The sequence below is a fragment of the Neodiprion virginianus genome, chromosome 1 (genome assembly GCF_021901495.1).
Source record: "Neodiprion virginianus isolate iyNeoVirg1 chromosome 1, iyNeoVirg1.1, whole genome shotgun sequence".
NCBI classification, from domain to species: domain Eukaryota; kingdom Metazoa; phylum Arthropoda; class Insecta; order Hymenoptera; family Diprionidae; genus Neodiprion; species Neodiprion virginianus.
This window is the reverse complement of record NC_060877.1, coordinates 35,351,402-35,368,435: the sequence shown is the minus strand read 5'-3', so window position 1 is coordinate 35,368,435 and position 17,034 is coordinate 35,351,402. Positions and strand designations below refer to the sequence as shown.

At 41.6% G+C, this 17,034-nt stretch overlaps 3 protein-coding genes across 3 annotated transcripts; 1 reads left to right on the top strand and 2 right to left on the bottom strand.

The window, feature by feature from the left end:
* Positions 1-23: 23 nt before the first annotated feature.
* LOC124310291 (sodium- and chloride-dependent betaine transporter-like) lies at positions 24-3,003 on the top strand. The gene is made up of 12 exons (XM_046774103.1): positions 24-110; positions 228-357; positions 495-626; positions 693-921; positions 1,061-1,196; positions 1,285-1,416; positions 1,521-1,749; positions 1,860-1,972; positions 2,051-2,179; positions 2,245-2,442; positions 2,511-2,681; positions 2,770-3,003. Exons 1-12 carry the CDS (start codon positions 24-26, stop codon positions 3,001-3,003), a joined length of 1,920 nt encoding a protein of 639 aa, XP_046630059.1.
* Positions 3,004-3,100: 97 nt separating this feature from the next.
* On the bottom strand, positions 3,101-5,297 carry LOC124299972 (26S proteasome regulatory subunit 7). The gene is made up of 6 exons (XM_046753488.1): positions 5,087-5,297; positions 4,950-4,987; positions 4,376-4,858; positions 3,966-4,130; positions 3,724-3,890; positions 3,101-3,617 (listed from the first exon to the last, which is right to left on the bottom strand). The coding sequence occupies exons 1-6, from the start codon at positions 5,157-5,159 to the stop codon at positions 3,239-3,241; spliced, it is 1,305 nt and encodes a 434-aa protein (XP_046609444.1). The 5' UTR covers positions 5,160-5,297; the 3' UTR covers positions 3,101-3,238.
* Positions 5,298-6,854: 1,557 nt separating this feature from the next.
* On the bottom strand, positions 6,855-15,313 carry LOC124310290 (prisilkin-39-like). The gene is made up of 7 exons (XM_046774102.1): positions 15,157-15,313; positions 14,647-14,951; positions 14,376-14,514; positions 13,657-13,848; positions 8,163-8,527; positions 7,843-7,981; positions 6,855-7,220 (listed from the first exon to the last, which is right to left on the bottom strand). Exons 1-7 carry the CDS (start codon positions 15,241-15,243, stop codon positions 7,068-7,070), a joined length of 1,380 nt encoding a protein of 459 aa, XP_046630058.1. The 5' UTR covers positions 15,244-15,313; the 3' UTR covers positions 6,855-7,067.
* Positions 15,314-17,034: the final 1,721 nt, after the last annotated feature.

The following is a 17,034-nucleotide window of genomic DNA, read 5'->3' as shown; positions in this document are numbered from 1 at the left end:
AAAAATTGTCCATATTAACAGCGATGATTGCGAAAAGGAATGACGAAAACGACAAGATCGCCGAAGACGAAGAAGAACGGAAACACGAATCCATAAGCGACGTGGAATCTGTCGGACATAAACACTCTGTTATTATCTCGATCGATTTCCTAGATTTAAGCTAGAATTGACCGATTACACCCTAACCGCTACGTGAATTTTTAATTCGAGTGTCTTTTCATCTTCAGGAGAATCGGCGGTGGGATGAGAACAGGGTATTTCGAAATCGCCTGGAGTATCTGGCTATCCTCTTCATTCTGCAGTCGGGAAATAACAATTTCATCGTTACCGTGACAAAGTCCGCTCAGTATAACGGAAGTACGTACTCAGAGTAAGAAACTGAACTCCAAAAGTGAGAAACCCGTTTCGAAATACGACGCAGAAATTGATTCCGATTTAATTCTCCTTGAGGGACACATTGCCAATGTTATTTTGGTTCTCGGGTTACGTTACAGTATCGTTTCTGATACTCTACTACGGAATTCACCACATCGTGATAGCGCCGCTTCAATGTCAACATCTGTTCCTTGGATACTATTCAAAGTTTGGCTACATAAAGATATGGAACATCTTTCCAATCGGTTACGGTAAGGATTTTCGCTTCACGGATTACGTGATACCAACAACTCCAAATTTTCGCGAATAATTTACAGGCATTGGCGCGAGCATGATGGCCTTTTCTTTATACACCTGTATTTACTGGAGTGCGTTAACCGGTCAACTCGTCCTACAATCTATCCTGATACCCTTCATGCCGGAAAATTACTGGACCGATTGTACCTACGAGTCTGAAAACTTGCCACCGTGCTTCGAGCTCAGTTCAAAACCCGAAAATGTCGATTGCAACAACACCTATTATCCAGGAATCGCTCAGTACTATCGGTGAGCTCCAGTTCGGTAGCCGTAAGGTGTTCACCAAAGAGTGGCGAACACATAGCTCATCCCCTTCGCTCATTCCTAAATGCATTCCATCTGCTTAATACTAGGGCGTTAAAGAACCCTTCGATACTTTGGTCTGCAGCGTGTCGAACCTCTGGCGACCGGATGAAAAACCCGACGGTATCGGTCCGGTAAACTCAAAATGGGTAGCGGCCTCAGCGCTGGTCTGGATAATCGTCGGTATTCTGACCACTCGTGACTTCGGATCGTTCAAAGGAGTACAAGGCCTTGCTTATTACTCATTCGCTGCATCTCATTCCAAATCATTACCGAAGAAGAAATTGACTTTGATTCATTCTTTCCCAGATGTTTGCTAAGCTCGCTTATTCCGTAACGACCATCTACTTCCTGATGCTATTAATAGATTGGGCGAGCGAGGGTTACTCGGAAAAAGGCACCCTTCTCATGCTGGACTTCAGTGGCTTGTTCAATTACAAAGTGAGCATTAAGTTGACATCACGATATCTCCTAAGCTTTTTAACTCTTTGATTTAACCCATTTTTTACTGGTGCGCTGAAACCTGGTTCACTCTTGGACTTAAGATCTGGGTCAAAGCATTGACTCACGCTATTCTCATGTCGCACATATGCGAGGGTACCGTCATACAACTGGGAAGCTACGGCCCAGATACCTCCATGCCCGACACAGACGTCCTTCTGGTTGGCTTTCTTGCCAGCATACTGCAGTACCTTGGAATCTATTATGTCTTTTCCTGTTACGGGTCAATGGCTGATAATCAGGGCCTTGATACGAGCTGCTTCATCTGGCCACGTTCGTTGAATAATTATTCTTTATACCGGCGTTGCGTTGACTTCGGTTGCTTTTAGTTCTTCACCTCGAGTAAACTCGAGACAACAGCAAGCCTGGTTTTTTTGTTGCAGACGAGGTGGTCGTCACGGCTTTTATCCCAACCCAATTATCCTTGCTGCCGATGGCAAAGCTTTGGATCGTTGCGGTTTTTTTGATTTTTTTTATAAAGGGAGTCATGGAGATGGTGAGGCTTTATTATGTATGTCCATGCGACCGAACTGTTCAGTGTTTTCGCCGACAAATGATACCTTTTCGATTTCAGACCATAGTCTTCACCGCAACGGTCAATTCTTTCTTGGAAGCTTTTCCATCTGTAAAATCGTACCGGTCATATCTTGTCAGCATAGTGACGCTTTCCTGTTTTGCAGTTAGCCTTATTTTCACGACAAAGGTATAAAATGCGGTTTAACAGTCCTGGAGATGAAATTTTTTTTCTCAATCCGACACCCTCTTCAGGTTGGAGGAATATTTATCAACGATTTTCTCGACTTTGTTGGAACCTTGGTGACCCTGTTGATCCTTGCGATCATGACTTCGCTTATCCTATTTTCTTACTCCGTAACACGGCTCTGCGACGATATACAATTCATGTACAAATTCGAACCGAATCTTCTCATGAAGGCCATGTTCTATTTGACGCCGCTGATTGCCACGGTTAGTGAATCTTGCTTTTTGTCCATGTACACGAGCTAGGTGATTTCTAAATGCTTATTCAATTCCAGTACTACACGATCTACCACCTCGCAGTCTTCTTCTCTCTGCCCACTAGGATAAATACTCTATATGACGAACTTTGGGAGCTTGAGCCTTTCCTGATCCTTTCCTGCATCAGCCTCGTAATTCCTCTTCTCATTGTTGGTCTAATCACGTACGGCATACACGTACGAACTCATGTGAGTAATGTTTCTAGTAAGCGAAAATCATCAATCATCAGTATAAGATCGATCGTTTCTTAGTTACTATATGCATGCGACAAGGTAGACAGTGGGGCTACTATTTTATCCGACGAAATACTGGGGCTGCCCCGACGAGGAGATGAACGTAACACGACGAAGCTTCAATCCCAGAAGAGAATTGCGTTACAAGGTGAATAAGCCGTGCGCTCACATCTGTCTGCTCGACAACAAGCGAATGGAGGCGGAAATCCGAAAGAGGGAAGCTATCAGATACAAGCTGAAACAGTACGGATTGAAAACCTTAAAAGACGGCGTTTGAAGAGCCCTGTGATACTCCAAATGAAATCCTAAAAAAGTTCCGTTTTTTGGTAATCAGTGAATCGAGGAGGTGAGGGTACAATTAAATAACGACAATATTACAATACGATGATTCTTTATAAGACAAATTATCATAATGAAAATTCGCATTGGATAAATTAGCAAAATTCAAAGCACGAGTAGTTGTTAAAATTTACCAAACTGTTGATACAAACAATGGTTGAAGCCTAGCGAGATTAATTGTAGGTCATGTATCTCGGGGTGGCGGAGAACTTGGCGTACGATTTGATCACTTTGTGAATAGCTTCTAGGAAGTCTTTCTCCGTTGCTACCTTGCGACGCGCTCTGATTGCGAACATGCCGGCCTCGGTACAAACTGAGCGAATTTCAGCCCCTGTGCTGTTTGGACATAATCGAGCGAGTAGTTCGAACCGAATATTTCTTTCGACGCTCATGGAACGTGCGTGAATTTTGAATATATGCGTTCGGCCCTCTAGATCAGGCAATCCGAATTCTACTTTTCGGTCCAAACGTCCAGGACGCATTAAAGCCGGATCTAGAGTGTCTGGTCTGTTAGTTGCCATCAGTACTTTGATGTTACCTCTCGGATCGAACCTGGAAAATTGTGGTCATTATATCGGACTGTGTAGTCAATAACCTGGCGACGATTGGTTATGCATTATCTAAAGACACTTCTATTTATAGTATTTCTAAAACTCACCCGTCCAACTGGTTGATCAACTCGAGCATAGTACGCTGTACCTCGTTGTCTCCACCGGCGCCATCGTCAAACCTTGCACCACCGATCGCGTCGATCTCATCAAAGAAAATTAGACAGGCTTTCTTGCTACGTGCCATTTCAAACAGTTCTCTGACCATTCGAGCACCCTGTTCAGGTAAGTATCAATGAGTTATAATTAATATTTCTTTCACGAACAGAGCTTTTCCTTGTTTGCTACATACCTCTCCAACGTATTTCTGAACTAATTCAGAACCGATAACACGAATAAAGCAAGCGTCGGTTCTGTTTGCTACTGCTCGAGCACACAGTGTCTTTCCCGTACCTGGCGGTCCGAACAGTAAGACTCCTTTTGGTGGCTCGATACCTAGGTTGACGAATTTCTCAGGCTAGAAACGTGCAGAGGAAAAAATTAATCAACATTAAAAACAACGACAATTGATGTTACTATTTTTTCCAATCTCAAGTACTCCCGACAGTATGTGACGCCGAGTTTTTGCATAAAAGTTAACGACTGTGCGACGAAAAATGACAGTTTTCATAAATAATTATTTAATAAAAAGTAACAAATATCCATATTTGTTACTAACAGTTGTCTCCGCAATTATGAATTATTGACAAAATTTGTTCGCACATGTAAAAGTGGCGTTTCAACGACTTCTCTAAGCTTTTCAATCTGCTCTTTGCATCCTCCCACATCGCTGTAGGTGACATCAGGTTTTTCCTCTACTTGCATCATGGTGACGGTGGGATCGATCTTCGGAGGCAGAGGTATGTGGATTTGGTACTTATTGCGGTCGACACCGACGCGCATTCCCTCTTCTATATCCGTGGGGGCGACAGAGTCGGCGAGATCTACGACGAACTTTGCGAATTGCTTCACGTTTATTATGTACTTGGGATCATCCGAGTCGGCATTTATGATTTTGGTGCATCTCGCTACTTGCAGCGGCTGCTCATTCTGCAGCGTCTGTTTGTCCGCTGCCAAATCCCAGAGCGCAGGCGGCGCCAGTCCCGTGTCCGACTCTTTGATGCCCGTCAATTCATTTACGCGCTTTATTATTGTCTGAATGTCTTCCTCGACGACTTTTATGCTCTTTGTGTATTGTCCCTGGCCCTGAAACAGGAAAGAGAGTGAAATAGGTTGAATATAATTTTGCGATGTGTTTTAACACAGGTGTTTCTATCGCAATATTTACAAAACTTACGTATGTTTTAAGTAATGCGATATCTCCCTCGTCAAGAGCTGAAACAGTAAAATACAATTCAATAACCGAATAAAATGCCGTGTAATAGAGCATCGATATTTCGAATCAAGCGAAAGTTTCCCTGGCAGGATTCTCACATTTTATTTCCTTTTCTTCCTTCTCTTTCTCCGGTTTCACCTTACGCATATCGTCTCCTAGATGGTCCGGCATTTTTTATTGATTTTATTATCAATACTCCGGAATTATAATATGTTACACTTCGTAAATTTGAGAATGACAAACGATCGGTCGACTAGGTTAGGTTAGGATCAATCTGTATTACAAGCAGAATTACCGTTCGTGACAGATGAGCATGAAATTTTTTACGTGTGCATAGATGGCGAAGGCGAATCACCAAAATGGATAGGCTTCGTTCAAGTAGTATTTTATTTCGCCGCCAGATAGAAGCAGCAGTATTGAAAACTAGTCCAAATTTGTACCTATGTTACCAACGGCGGTTCGAATTCGTTCACGACCAACCGCGAAAAATGGTGATACAAAACTTTACGTTGAAAACGGAAGGCAGAACGGTTTCTGTAGCAGTCTATACAGCCTGTTTGAATCTAAGATAGAAGAATGTGTTAAATCTTTATAATTCGTATTGCAAAGAGGACAATTCTTACGTATTACATCTGAGTTCGATTTATTAGGATAATTGGTCAACAGTTGTGACGCTCGTTTTACTTATAAGGAATGCGACGTCTCAACGACGGAATGAAGAGAATGTATTACGCAGACGGTATTTCGTTATTGTGTATAAATCTTTCATGATTCATTTTAGCACTGCACTGTATTACATCTGTATAATTATATTATTCATAGAAATTTGAATTATCCGTAAGCATTTTCCCCTTTGTTAAGTGTTCATTTTCGATCTACAGAAAATATTAGGTGAACGGGGTTTGGAATTTTTTTGTTCTGGATATATATACAAGTAGAAGTTATTTACATCCGGGTACACAATATTGCCTTGTGTTTTGGAGATAGCACCATATATCACGATAGATGTGTTCTAATCGTGATCTGACGTAATTCTAAGCCGCAGCTCGCTTTCCACCAGGTTTGAATTGTCGATATTTTTAAGGTGACTATGACTATAAATTCTGGTATTACCGATTGAAATATGCGAAAGAATATTGACATGACCTATTTGGGTGGCAGCGGTTGGCATATTGTATAAACGTTGCGTACATCGATGTTTCAGATTAAGGCTTGTATAAATTGACGCTTTCCAGTTCCACAAAACCTAATGTTTATTGATCGTTATCATCATAATGTTATCATTAATACTTTTCACTAAAATTTCTGTCTACAAATGTCATTTGCTCTTGCGAAACATTTAAAAGATACGCCCACCTAATCTCGAACAGCGGAATACTCGTTTTGTTCTTAGCACTCCCTGAGTACGCATAAAAAAACATTTATATTCTATGAGAAAAATGTTCGAGGTCATATTTCTTTGCGAAAGATGTATGATCCTTATACATTGGGTTAATGCGACATAGTGCAAGAGAATACGTGTCCGCAAATAATGTTCGCAAATATATTTCTCATGCGGGCAATTGCGTTCCAATTCTAGACCTGTTTTTGCTGTTCGAGTTACGGGACGATGAATATTGGAAAACATACGTTATCTAAACAGTGATCTCCACCTTGGGATTCACCTAGAGATGTGTTATTAAACGTGTCATATACACACCTACCGTGATCCGGATGTTCTGTAACACGGTCATAAATTCTCGCTAAATTCCAATCAAACTAAAGTATATATAAGTAATATGTGTGGTACAAGAACGATTCACTAACGGTAAACGTCATATGCTGATGACTTTATATATTTTTGAAAAATGGGGATTAAAATACTTATTGTCGTGGGTATATGTTTTTTATTCAAATCCCGTTATTCATCGGACGTTAATTACAATAGCGTTAATCGTATATAGCTGGATTATCGGTAAAAAATGAAACAGATCTAACATGAATTTATGTGTCATAATTAATATTAGTTCGTTTTAGGGTGCGACGGCGGTCGCAGCTCGTAGCCTTGTCGGTCAGCCTTGACAGTCTTTTCGCCAAATCTCATTTTTCAGCGGCAGAAGCGGCTCTTTTCTGGTATCTGGCGGTGCTCGGGATGTGGACTCCTTGGGGATGGAAACCGTTTGCATCAGCGGTGTAACGGACTTGGATGGGAGTTCCGTCGGGGGCGGTGTAAGCGTACTCTCCGACCACAGCCTGAAACAAAAATTGAAAGGCAGTTGAGCAGTGACTTCCGTTCGAAAAAACGAGAAAGCCGAAAATATTAGAAAGAAGGAAAAAGGGAAACGCATAGAGAACGCGAGAGGTATTGCAGAGTCCAATGGTTGCAAAGACGGTAAACCTCATTAAGGATGATGGTCTTGCCAAAATAAAAAGAGTATTTCACACATCAATTTCGATTACGACACCTAGGCGTGGCAATTTTGTACCACCAACTGAGAAGCTCGCGTTCAATGTTAAATCAAATTCAGAACTAGTCTTCGCTCATTCGGAGGTGATCTTCTTTCGTAAGAATTTAAATAACACGAATGTTTCGACAAGTTTTATAGCTCTTTGATTAGCTTCGCGAACCACTTTATATCGCCGCGCTGATTTTTAAGTGCCGATCGATATCAAGCTCATCTAGATTCTTTCCCTCGGTAATGGATCCGAACTTCGACCAGCTTCAAGAAATCAATTCATTTGATATTATCTCGAATCGAAAGTGTTTCTGGGCTGATTAAACGCATCGACTCGCTTTTCAATATATGAGACATCGGAAAGACGGATGGTGACGAATGGAGTTAGGATTACACGGCTGTTCAATAATTGTGCAAACCTCTTCTGGACCGTTGCGACCAACGACTGATGAGCCGCTCTCGGCAGCAGTGATTCCATTCTCAGTCTGGTAGCTGTACCTGTAACTACCATCCGGAGCGCTGGCCTGATCCTGGTTGACGATGCGGGCGTAGGATTCGCTGGAAGAAAAAACAAGGATAATCGTTGAATAAAAAATACCCAATCCACACTTTCCGCCGCGGAATTGGAAAAACTGGCGATTCATCCGCGAATCTGGTCCTTCGAGAGCAATTTCACCAAGGGTTTCCCTCGTCAGTGAAAGAAGACCTTGGTCCCGAGTAGCAAATCAAATTTTCGTACCTTCCCAACGCCTTCGGGACGATCGGGACGACTGGAGCGACTACCGGAAACACTGGGTTAACCTCGGCTACCGTTGCAATTGTCTTGAATGCTTCCTTCGCCTTTGATTCGCTGGGCTTGAAGGTCTGGTAGCCGGCGTATCCGGGGTAGCCACGGTATCCGTCGTATCCTGCGTATCCTGGGTATGATCCAGAGTATCCTGAGTATCCCGAGTATCCTCGGTATCCTGGATATCCCGTGTATCCTGGGTATCCCGAGTATCCTCGGTATCCTGGGTACACGCCGGAGTATCCAGCGTATCCTGCGTATCCTGGATACTCGATGTACTGGCCAAGAGCCACTCCCAAAAGAGCACAAGCGACGATCTGGAATAATACAGAAGTTACGCTGGATGAGTTTCACTTTTTCCGATGTTTCCGCAGATACGAGTATAAATATCACACTGTTCCCAATATTCGAGACAATCGAAAAAGGGCTAATGCGTTTGTCGAGTCTTTGTAATATTTAAAAAAACACTCACTAAGAACTGCATGTTCAACGATAAGATGCTGTCGAGAGGATTGAGCTCCGGGTTAATTTGATTTCTGGAGTCCGAGTTCGCTCTATTTATATGAAAGTGATCAGGACTCCTTCTCCGTATCTACCAATCGGATCGCCCGTATTCTGAAACCAGTTCAATCCCTTAACAGTGTTGAAGCATGTGTATAATCGTCGCACGTGAATCGGCGAATGAGTTTGAATAAAAAAAAAAAAATAATAATAATAAAAAATGAAGACAAAATTAAAACTCGTCCGGTACACACCCATCAATTTACCAATATTTCTCAATCCGAACTATTAACATTAGCATTTATACAATTTTTTAGGACTGTGTTCAATGCCCGTAGGCGTAAACATATGATGATGAACGGATGTGACGAATTCAGCTATGCGAGTAACATCATTGATCTCAATGTCACCAGATTAGAGAGAATTCAAATTCGGTGGGTGTTACCATTTACGGAATGTCAATAGTCGATCGTTTATTTACATAACGTATTTAATGGCTTTCGAAGGCCAATCGTTGGACTTGAGATAAGATTAAATTCTCGTATCAATTTGGAAACTGGTATACTATAAAACTGCGGAATCGTCAGGACGACATTGTTTTTCCAGGCGAAATTGTTTTTCCAGGCGCCAATTGTACAGGACATTAAAAACAGCCGCATAAAGCTTTATGGAGGTGTGAATACGTAGATACGATGATAAATTTATTCGCACTGAAGCTAATTATCATACGGAAATGTTTTCGGATTTGCTAAGGATCGAAAGACCGATACGGCCATCCAAGAAATTTAATCCGTGAGGCAGATGATCTCATTGATCGAACTACATCTAGCCGGATGTAATCGAAATGGCGCCACGCTAATTATGACGTACTATCGCCAATTCGCAGGGCTTATAGGTGAAGTAATGAAAACAAATCGTAAGGACAAAATTTTTCGGGGTACTCTTCATCGCCATTGAACCCAAAGCGATCACTGGAACAAGTACCGTCAATTATCATAAAAATATTTTAGAACGAGTGATTTCATTGCCAAATTTGATAGCAATGTTTCATGGCCATCAATTAACTGTCAAGTTCTGCAAATTTCAGATTTTTCTATCGCGCCGTTCCCGAGATCATCGCGAGAGTTTGTCGGGAGAAACCGAAATCTTTCTGGCAATCATTTTTTGACTATTATAATGTTACAAAAATGTCAAAATTGAAATGACAAAACTTCATTTCCAACCGAAATTAGAAACTTTTTTTTTCAATCTATATGTGATTTAAAGTAAAAGGACAGGAGAACCTGGCAGGGGAAAGAAAATGTTAAATCGTGTCGAACTCGCTATGCTTTCAAGAAGGGATCGAATTTCTAATTTCCCGCTTCGGAACCGCGCGCAAATTTCAAAATACCGCTCGCAGAGCGAGCCGAATTTCACCTACGTATTTAACTGCGTCTGAAGCATCGAAGCGGGTTTCAGAGCATGATGCATACAAGCAGTTGCCATAGGTTCATTAATGTTACCGATGTAGCGATCCATCGGGTTGTGTTATTTTCGCGAAGTCGATACATTGCCTTGCCGCTAGGTAGAGACAGCGATGGCAAAAATTTGGACAACGTTCATCGTAGCTGCGGCAGCGACTTTGAATTCGCCCGAGAATCTCACAATCCGATGCGAATAATTGGGACGAAAAGGAAACTATACATTTTTTTAATTTGCGAAAGATAAAATAGTTTCTCCTCGATAAATTAATTTTTATTATTATAAACCTATTTTAAATATGTGACATACGATAAAATTAGAAGCGTGCGCGCGGCTTTCGTGAATTTTGGAAAATCAGTCCTTTCGCTACGCAATTTTTATTTTCGTTTTTTACAATTTTCTCGAAACATACTGCATATTAAATAATTGTCAAGTATATGAAATGGGGGTAAAATTTCTGACAAATCGATTGCCGCTATTTATTTTTTAAAATTATTCTCACATTGCGAGAGAAAGGCAAATTTTGAAAAAAAAAAACAGCTCTTGAAACTTGTCCAAGACATCTCAAAATCGGCCAAAAAGTATTTCTTTACTCAAATGAAGGCATTTTGAGTCAATGTTTTCATTTTAAAGTGAAGGGGTTGAAAAAACTGCGAAACAGGATTCACTTTTTTCCGATTCACATCGGTAGGTACGCATCCCCTTGTAAAATACGGTTCAATCAAGGTCTGTCAAGCTATTCGGTCTCTGATTTATATGCACAAATGAAATTCGCCTCGCATTACGAAATAGAAGTTCTTGTATATTACTTATCTTGTCTGATTGATTACTGTAATTTGTCAACGATAATGCGCGTCTCGCTTATAAGGATAATGTTGCGTTACAATGTTTCACGATGGACTAATGACAATATTTTGCAAATACTGTACAACATGCCATCAATGTATACAAAAATAATGTTAAATTAATGCTGTTTTCATTGTTCACAGGAATTTAACCACGCCTAAGCTTGCTTTTCCCAGCAGATTTAATTTCTTATTCATCGAAACGTAGCACGTGAAGTGCATGGCCTCAGTTTGCGAATTCCAATCTTAATCTATGACACTATTTGCAAATAGTTGTCAATAATACACTCGTGGCTAATTATACAATTAGTCATACCGCACAGCAGTTTGAGATTACCCGAAATTGAAAGTTCTAGAGAATATTAATTCCATATCCCGGATATCACAATCCGCTGAAATACGGGAATACTTTTTCATCGATGACATAATTGGATATGAAGACGTGGCATTTTGTGCCAAATACTTCGTTAGATCGATGCAACGAACAGTTTGCACGGATCACGATATGCAGTTCTGTAAAAAGATCTATCGAGCGTACATGCGGTTGGTTGACGTAACGTGTAATTCGAAATATTACGAGCGTTTATACGTCTGAAAATATCATTTGCCATTGCCCAACAACACCTTTTGATAGGTAGGCATACTATATACGTCCGCCTACACTGGAACGGATCCACACCGACAAACGAGCGCAAATATACGTATATTAGACGGTCCTTGACCAGTATAATAAAATAAAAAATGCAAAATCGTGGAAGATACTTGGGATGCGTAGAGCACTTTCACCTTTGCCTAGGCGGGCCGAGCCGCAGCCTCGCCCTGAGCTTATACACACGGGTGTTGTTCAGTGCCAGACATCGGTTCGAAGGGGGGGAAATGAAGATGGAGATAAAAATAAGAGGGAAAAAAAGAATAGTAATAGACAAAAAGTGGTTTGGTCTGTCATGTGTCAGCGTGAATAAATTCCAAGCAACTAAGTTATCCAAAGGTCCAAACGAAATGGCATGGTCTCGATTTTAAATTTGAATTTTTATTTTATACTCAATTATTCCACCCGGGTTGACGTTGTATGTGTATTGGGGCATTCCACGTCAAATTAACCGTCCATGTGCCTCGTCCTCTTCGATTTTAATCATTTTTTGATACGATGTTCATACCGACTCGAAAAAGGTCTGTGAATTTTTTCAGATTTTCTTCAGCCACCGGTAAAATTTGGAAAAAAAAGTAAATATCCAATTCCAAAAACACCATTTTTTTAAAACTGTACAAATTCGCACAGGTTCTATGATTAGAAATGTGATTTTTAAGCACCGCATGATAACGGGATCTCAATATTTACTATTTTTTTTTTTTAAGATTTTAGTTTTCCCATGTTCGAATTGAAGTTTATTTTCCCATTCCCCGGTCTAAATAGATCACGGAATCATACAAATAATGTGATTCTGCAATCTATTTAGATCGAGGTGCATGAAAAATAAAAATGCACGACCACTTCGGAAATAGTAAATAGTAAAAATAATAAATAATATTGAGACCTCATTATCATGTCTTGCGTAAAACCCATATTTCGAATCACAGAATCAGTGTGAAATGTTAAAAAAAATTTAAATCGCGTTTTCGTCATTGTTTCTGCGAGTTTTTACCAATTCCACTGGTGGCTGAAAAAAATCTGAAAGAATTCCCGGGATCTTTTTGGATTGACAAGAACATCATAATAAAAAATGATGAGAATCGAAGAGGGTGAGATGCATGGGCTGCTAATTTGACGTGGCATGCCCCATATATCGCATTGAGAACGTCTTCGTCCGGCTACTCATCTCGACCTTCGAATTTGCCCAAACCCGTGAGATTGAACGTGGATGCCTCTTGCTACGAGGAAGTTGTATTACACGGTCGTAAATCACGGAATTTCATTAAAACTTAAGGTATAATAGGCAGACAGACTTGAGAATTTGATTCGCCAGCATTGAAATTTCCATAGTTCCGTGGGTTACTGTAGTACACAGTCCTTGACTATTCTCATTTTTTACCATCACTGAAAAGTATAGTTCTGGGTGTGACGCGAAAATCAGTCTTGTACCTGTAATCTGCTGAAAATCTAGCATGTATTACTGTACAGTTTTTGATCTACGGTCACTGTTCGTTCCAAACTTTTTCCAGCCATTTCGATCATCTCACGTTTGTACAACAATAGATTGGTATCAAGACCTTGTTTAGCCGAACAAGAAGCAGAAATACAAACAAACACATTCGATGTTGTTATAGCCAGAAAATGTAATAGCAGCGACAATCACTACGATTATATACTGCAAATAGTTTCTTGCGTCACATTTTCCTGCAATTCTAAAATTATTCGCATCGTTTTTGCAACTGTACCCTGGACTTTGCTGAAATTTTCTATAATAACAATATCTATAATGCGATACTCGTCAGGATCAGATCAGGATGTGTATAACAATATGATAAAGGCAAATTGTTCTGTTTGAATTGTAGTTGAAACTTTATTAATTCATCTTCCACTTCTACAATTCTCATGTCGGTCGGTGAAATTGCACATTACAACAAATGTGGCCCTCAGGCCAAGCAGATTAATAACTAACGCTAGTTTGTTTCCAAATACGCCGATGATCAGGTCCTTATTTCTTGTTCTTTGCTGCTTCTACGGGCTTAGCCACAACGTTAAGGGCGCGACCCTCGTACTGTCGGGCGTATCCTGAACCTACAGTGCTGATGTGGACACCCTGGGGGTGGAAGCCGTTTCCGTCAGCGACGTATCGGACTTGGAAGGGAGTACCGTCGGGGGCGACGTAAGAGTACTCCCCGTTTACAACCTGGAACGGAAATGCGCATGAGCGTTTGACATCCGGGAGGAAGAAGGGTTATCGCTCCGTATCGAGAGCGGTACGAGTAGTGGAGTGCGGTCTTCGTACGCGAAGGTGCGTGTGCATCGACGATTGATAAAGTGAGATAAGGGGACGTAAAGTCCGATGCAAAATGCCGGGGGGTTTGTCTGGATCCTGACATCGCGGTCGACTTTATACCTCGCACGGCGGTGTTTCGAAACTTTTAACTGCGGTGGCCTTAAAATCGTGACCTTACTCATCGGGTATTGTTTGACTCTTTTACCTTATTTTCCCCTTCCCAATTCGGTTTGCTGGTAATAATCAATCGTTTACGACTGGCGTGCGCAACGGAATTGCACGAGAAATCGTAATTCTGTCAACGGAGGGGGAGGAGTGAGAAAGAGGTTAATTAAAAGGCAAAGCGAAGAAGAATAAACTGGGCAGTAACCGGTCGAGAGAATCGATTACTCAGGGATAAAAATGTTTTGCCACCAATTAGACCGAGTATTATTTACCTCTACTGGACCGGTGGGACCGTTGGCGGGAGAGCCGCTCTCGGCAGCGGAGATTCCGTTGTCAGTACTGTATCTGTAGGAGTAAGAACCGTCCGGAGAGACCTCCTGTTCTTGGGCCAAAATACGGGCGTAGACTCCGCTGGAAAAGATGATGCAAATTTACAGTCGACGTTCGTTCCAGGGTAGAAAATTACCATTTACAAACGGTCAAAAAGTCGAAGGCCCCTTGTCGACGACCGAGTTAATAGTCAGGATTCGAATTTTGGCCTACCTTTCGTACGCTCCCTTGGTGTAGACTGGAGTGACGACTGGATTGACGGGGAAGACCGATTTGACCGGGACTATTTCCTTCTCTTTGGTCTCAACAGGCTTGGCGGGCTGGAATCCGGGGTAGCCACGGTATCCCTGGTATCCTGGGTATCCCTGGTATCCCTGGTATCCTGGGTATCCCTGGTATCCCTGGTATCCCCGGTATCCCTGGTATCCTGGGTATCCCTGGTAGCCCTGGTAGCCTGGGAAGCCTTCGTATGTGTTGTACTGGCCAAGAGCCACGCCCAAAAGAGCGCAAGCGACGATCTGGAATTAAAGAATAATTAAGTTCGTACGGCAATAATTCCTCGGGTAGTAATTTACTCCCTTATTTTTTCGCTTCGATTACCGAGTACAAACTCTGCCTCGTTTTCGATTATTAGGTATATTTTATCGATCAAAAATTATAAGTGACTGTAGAAACGATCGTACGGTGATAATAACTCGATAACTATTGGAATAGATCACTCACTAGGAACTGCATGGTCAGAGTAGAAGATGCTCCCGATAGGATAAAACTTCGGATGAATCTGATTTCTGAATACGGATCCCGCACCATTTATACCAAATTGATCAGTAGCGGCTAATCGTCTCCTCCAATCAGGTGCCGGCGCGGTATTGTCAAATCGGCTCATCCCTTTATTAGTCTCGACTTGTAGATGTTAATTCGCGCACGCAAATCCGAGGATGAGTTAATGTGAAGGGAAAAAAGAAAAGATAAAACAAAACCAAACGACAGAATTAAAAATGGTAAAAAACAAATATTATTACCACTTGTCCGGTGTACATCCATTAATTTACAAATATTCATAGATCCCCGGCAGTTTAAATTTGCACGTACACGTACACGGATTTCGCGGTTTCTACGTGTTTGTTCGCCTCAGGCATACATATCGAATTCAGGTTGTCGTTAAAACGGATGTCGCATGACGACCCTGCGCCAACACTATCATACCACGTGTGGAATTCCAATTCCCTGCGGATTTGTTACCGATACCGGAATGTCGCCCGGACGCGATCCGTAATTTATATCACACATCCATGTTATACCTAGACATTTACAAATGGATTTTTCATTTTTCGAAGGTCGATCAACAGAATTCAAAATATCATGAAATTCCGATGTCGTACATGGCAGGTATATCATCCCATCAGCCTTGGCTCCGAGCCGTGATCGCGACCCTTTCTCGTTACAATTCCTCCGCGACTCTTCTGCAGCCCCAACGTCGCGGCGATAAAACTGCACTCAGTCAGCCGATATTTGCACGATATTCTCACTTATTTCCAGACGGTTCAGCATCCAACTATCCTCACCTCTGCGCTCGAGTGATGAGCCAATAAAGTTACAAAGGTCAATCCCGAGATCAAGTCGCTGGTACCTTAGCTATTATAACTACTCATGCGAACTCCGTGCTTCATTATAACCCGACCGGCATGTTCCACACGGAGCTGGATCAAGAACTAGAACCGCATCGCAACTGTATAATTGCACCTGCAGACTGCAACTATCCGTGGTACTCAATTTTGCAATGTAGATTTTTCGAATGTGTGCGCGGCGCACAATTATCCGTTATCCGTTAACAGCCAACCCCTGCAATTACCGTCCCGTCGTAACATCTGTCACAGCTAATTACAATCGAAACGATTATAATAACTCTGAGAAAGTGGGGGAGTTTAATTTTTTTTCATCTTATCTCACCTGCCACATCGTTTAGAGATTTACGGGCTTATCGTTACTTTCGCGGATGTTTCGCAACGCATCTGTCTCGTATCGCATACTCGAAATCGGATTTGTGTGCAACCAAGAGCCATGCTGACAGGTGTCTTCTTGATCGTTCGTGATGCCTGATAATCATTGCTTGCATTTTGAATATTTAGTCGACAATTCGTGCCGACGAAATCTTTCAGGGAGTAATTGCGTTGCAGAGAAAGTGCTTTTTTAAAAATACTTAAAGACATCCATTCGGTTCAGAATTGAAAATCCCGGCGTTAATCTAGATATTATATTCTCCCTCTCGCTCTCTCCCTCCAACTCGCGATTCGCTCTTTATCGATGGTCGTCTGCTGGTTTGTGCAAAATTTTATTACGTTGTAAATAAGTGATTTTTTGTTTATCGTCACTCAACATTGAGAGCTAACGCGGGATCCGCCCACAGATTTCGTATTTTTTATATTTTTTTTCTGTTTTTTTTATTATTCATTCTTACTTTTCTTTTTTCCCTTCTCTTCGATTTCGATTTTCATCGCGCCTCGCAGACGGCCTACAGCCTTACGCTGTATAACGTAATCGCTGAGCCTCCGTCTCACCGCGTACGTGTAGAATCGGCGGAAACAAGAATCCCAGATCATC

Bases quoted from the DNA above. Each gene is read 5' to 3' on its own strand.
- LOC124310291 (XM_046774103.1), top strand. From the start codon at position 24: ATGATTGCGAAAAGGAATGACGAAAACGACAAGATCGCCGAAGACGAA. The intron at 922-1,060 runs GTGAGCTCCAGT...TTTGGTCTGCAG, and splicing joins GGAATCGCTCAGTACTATCG to CGTGTCGAACCTCTGGCGAC. The intron at 2,180-2,244 runs GTATAAAATGCG...CACCCTCTTCAG, and splicing joins GCCTTATTTTCACGACAAAG to GTTGGAGGAATATTTATCAA.
- LOC124299972 (XM_046753488.1), bottom strand. From the start codon at position 5,159: ATGCCGGACCATCTAGGAGACGATATGCGTAAGGTGAAACCGGAGAAA. The intron at 4,859-4,949 runs GTAAGTTTTGTA...TTCCTGTTTCAG, and splicing joins TCGCATTACTTAAAACATAC to GGCCAGGGACAATACACAAA. The intron at 3,618-3,723 runs GTGAGTTTTAGA...ACAATTTTCCAG, and splicing joins TTGATCAACCAGTTGGACGG to GTTCGATCCGAGAGGTAACA.
- LOC124310290 (XM_046774102.1), bottom strand. From the start codon at position 15,243: ATGGTGCGGGATCCGTATTCAGAAATCAGATTCATCCGAAGTTTTATC. The intron at 14,952-15,156 runs GTGAGTGATCTA...CTTTAATTCCAG, and splicing joins CTCTGACCATGCAGTTCCTA to ATCGTCGCTTGCGCTCTTTT. The intron at 7,982-8,162 runs GTACGAAAATTT...TTTTTCTTCCAG, and splicing joins GTCCCGAAGGCGTTGGGAAG to CGAATCCTACGCCCGCATCG.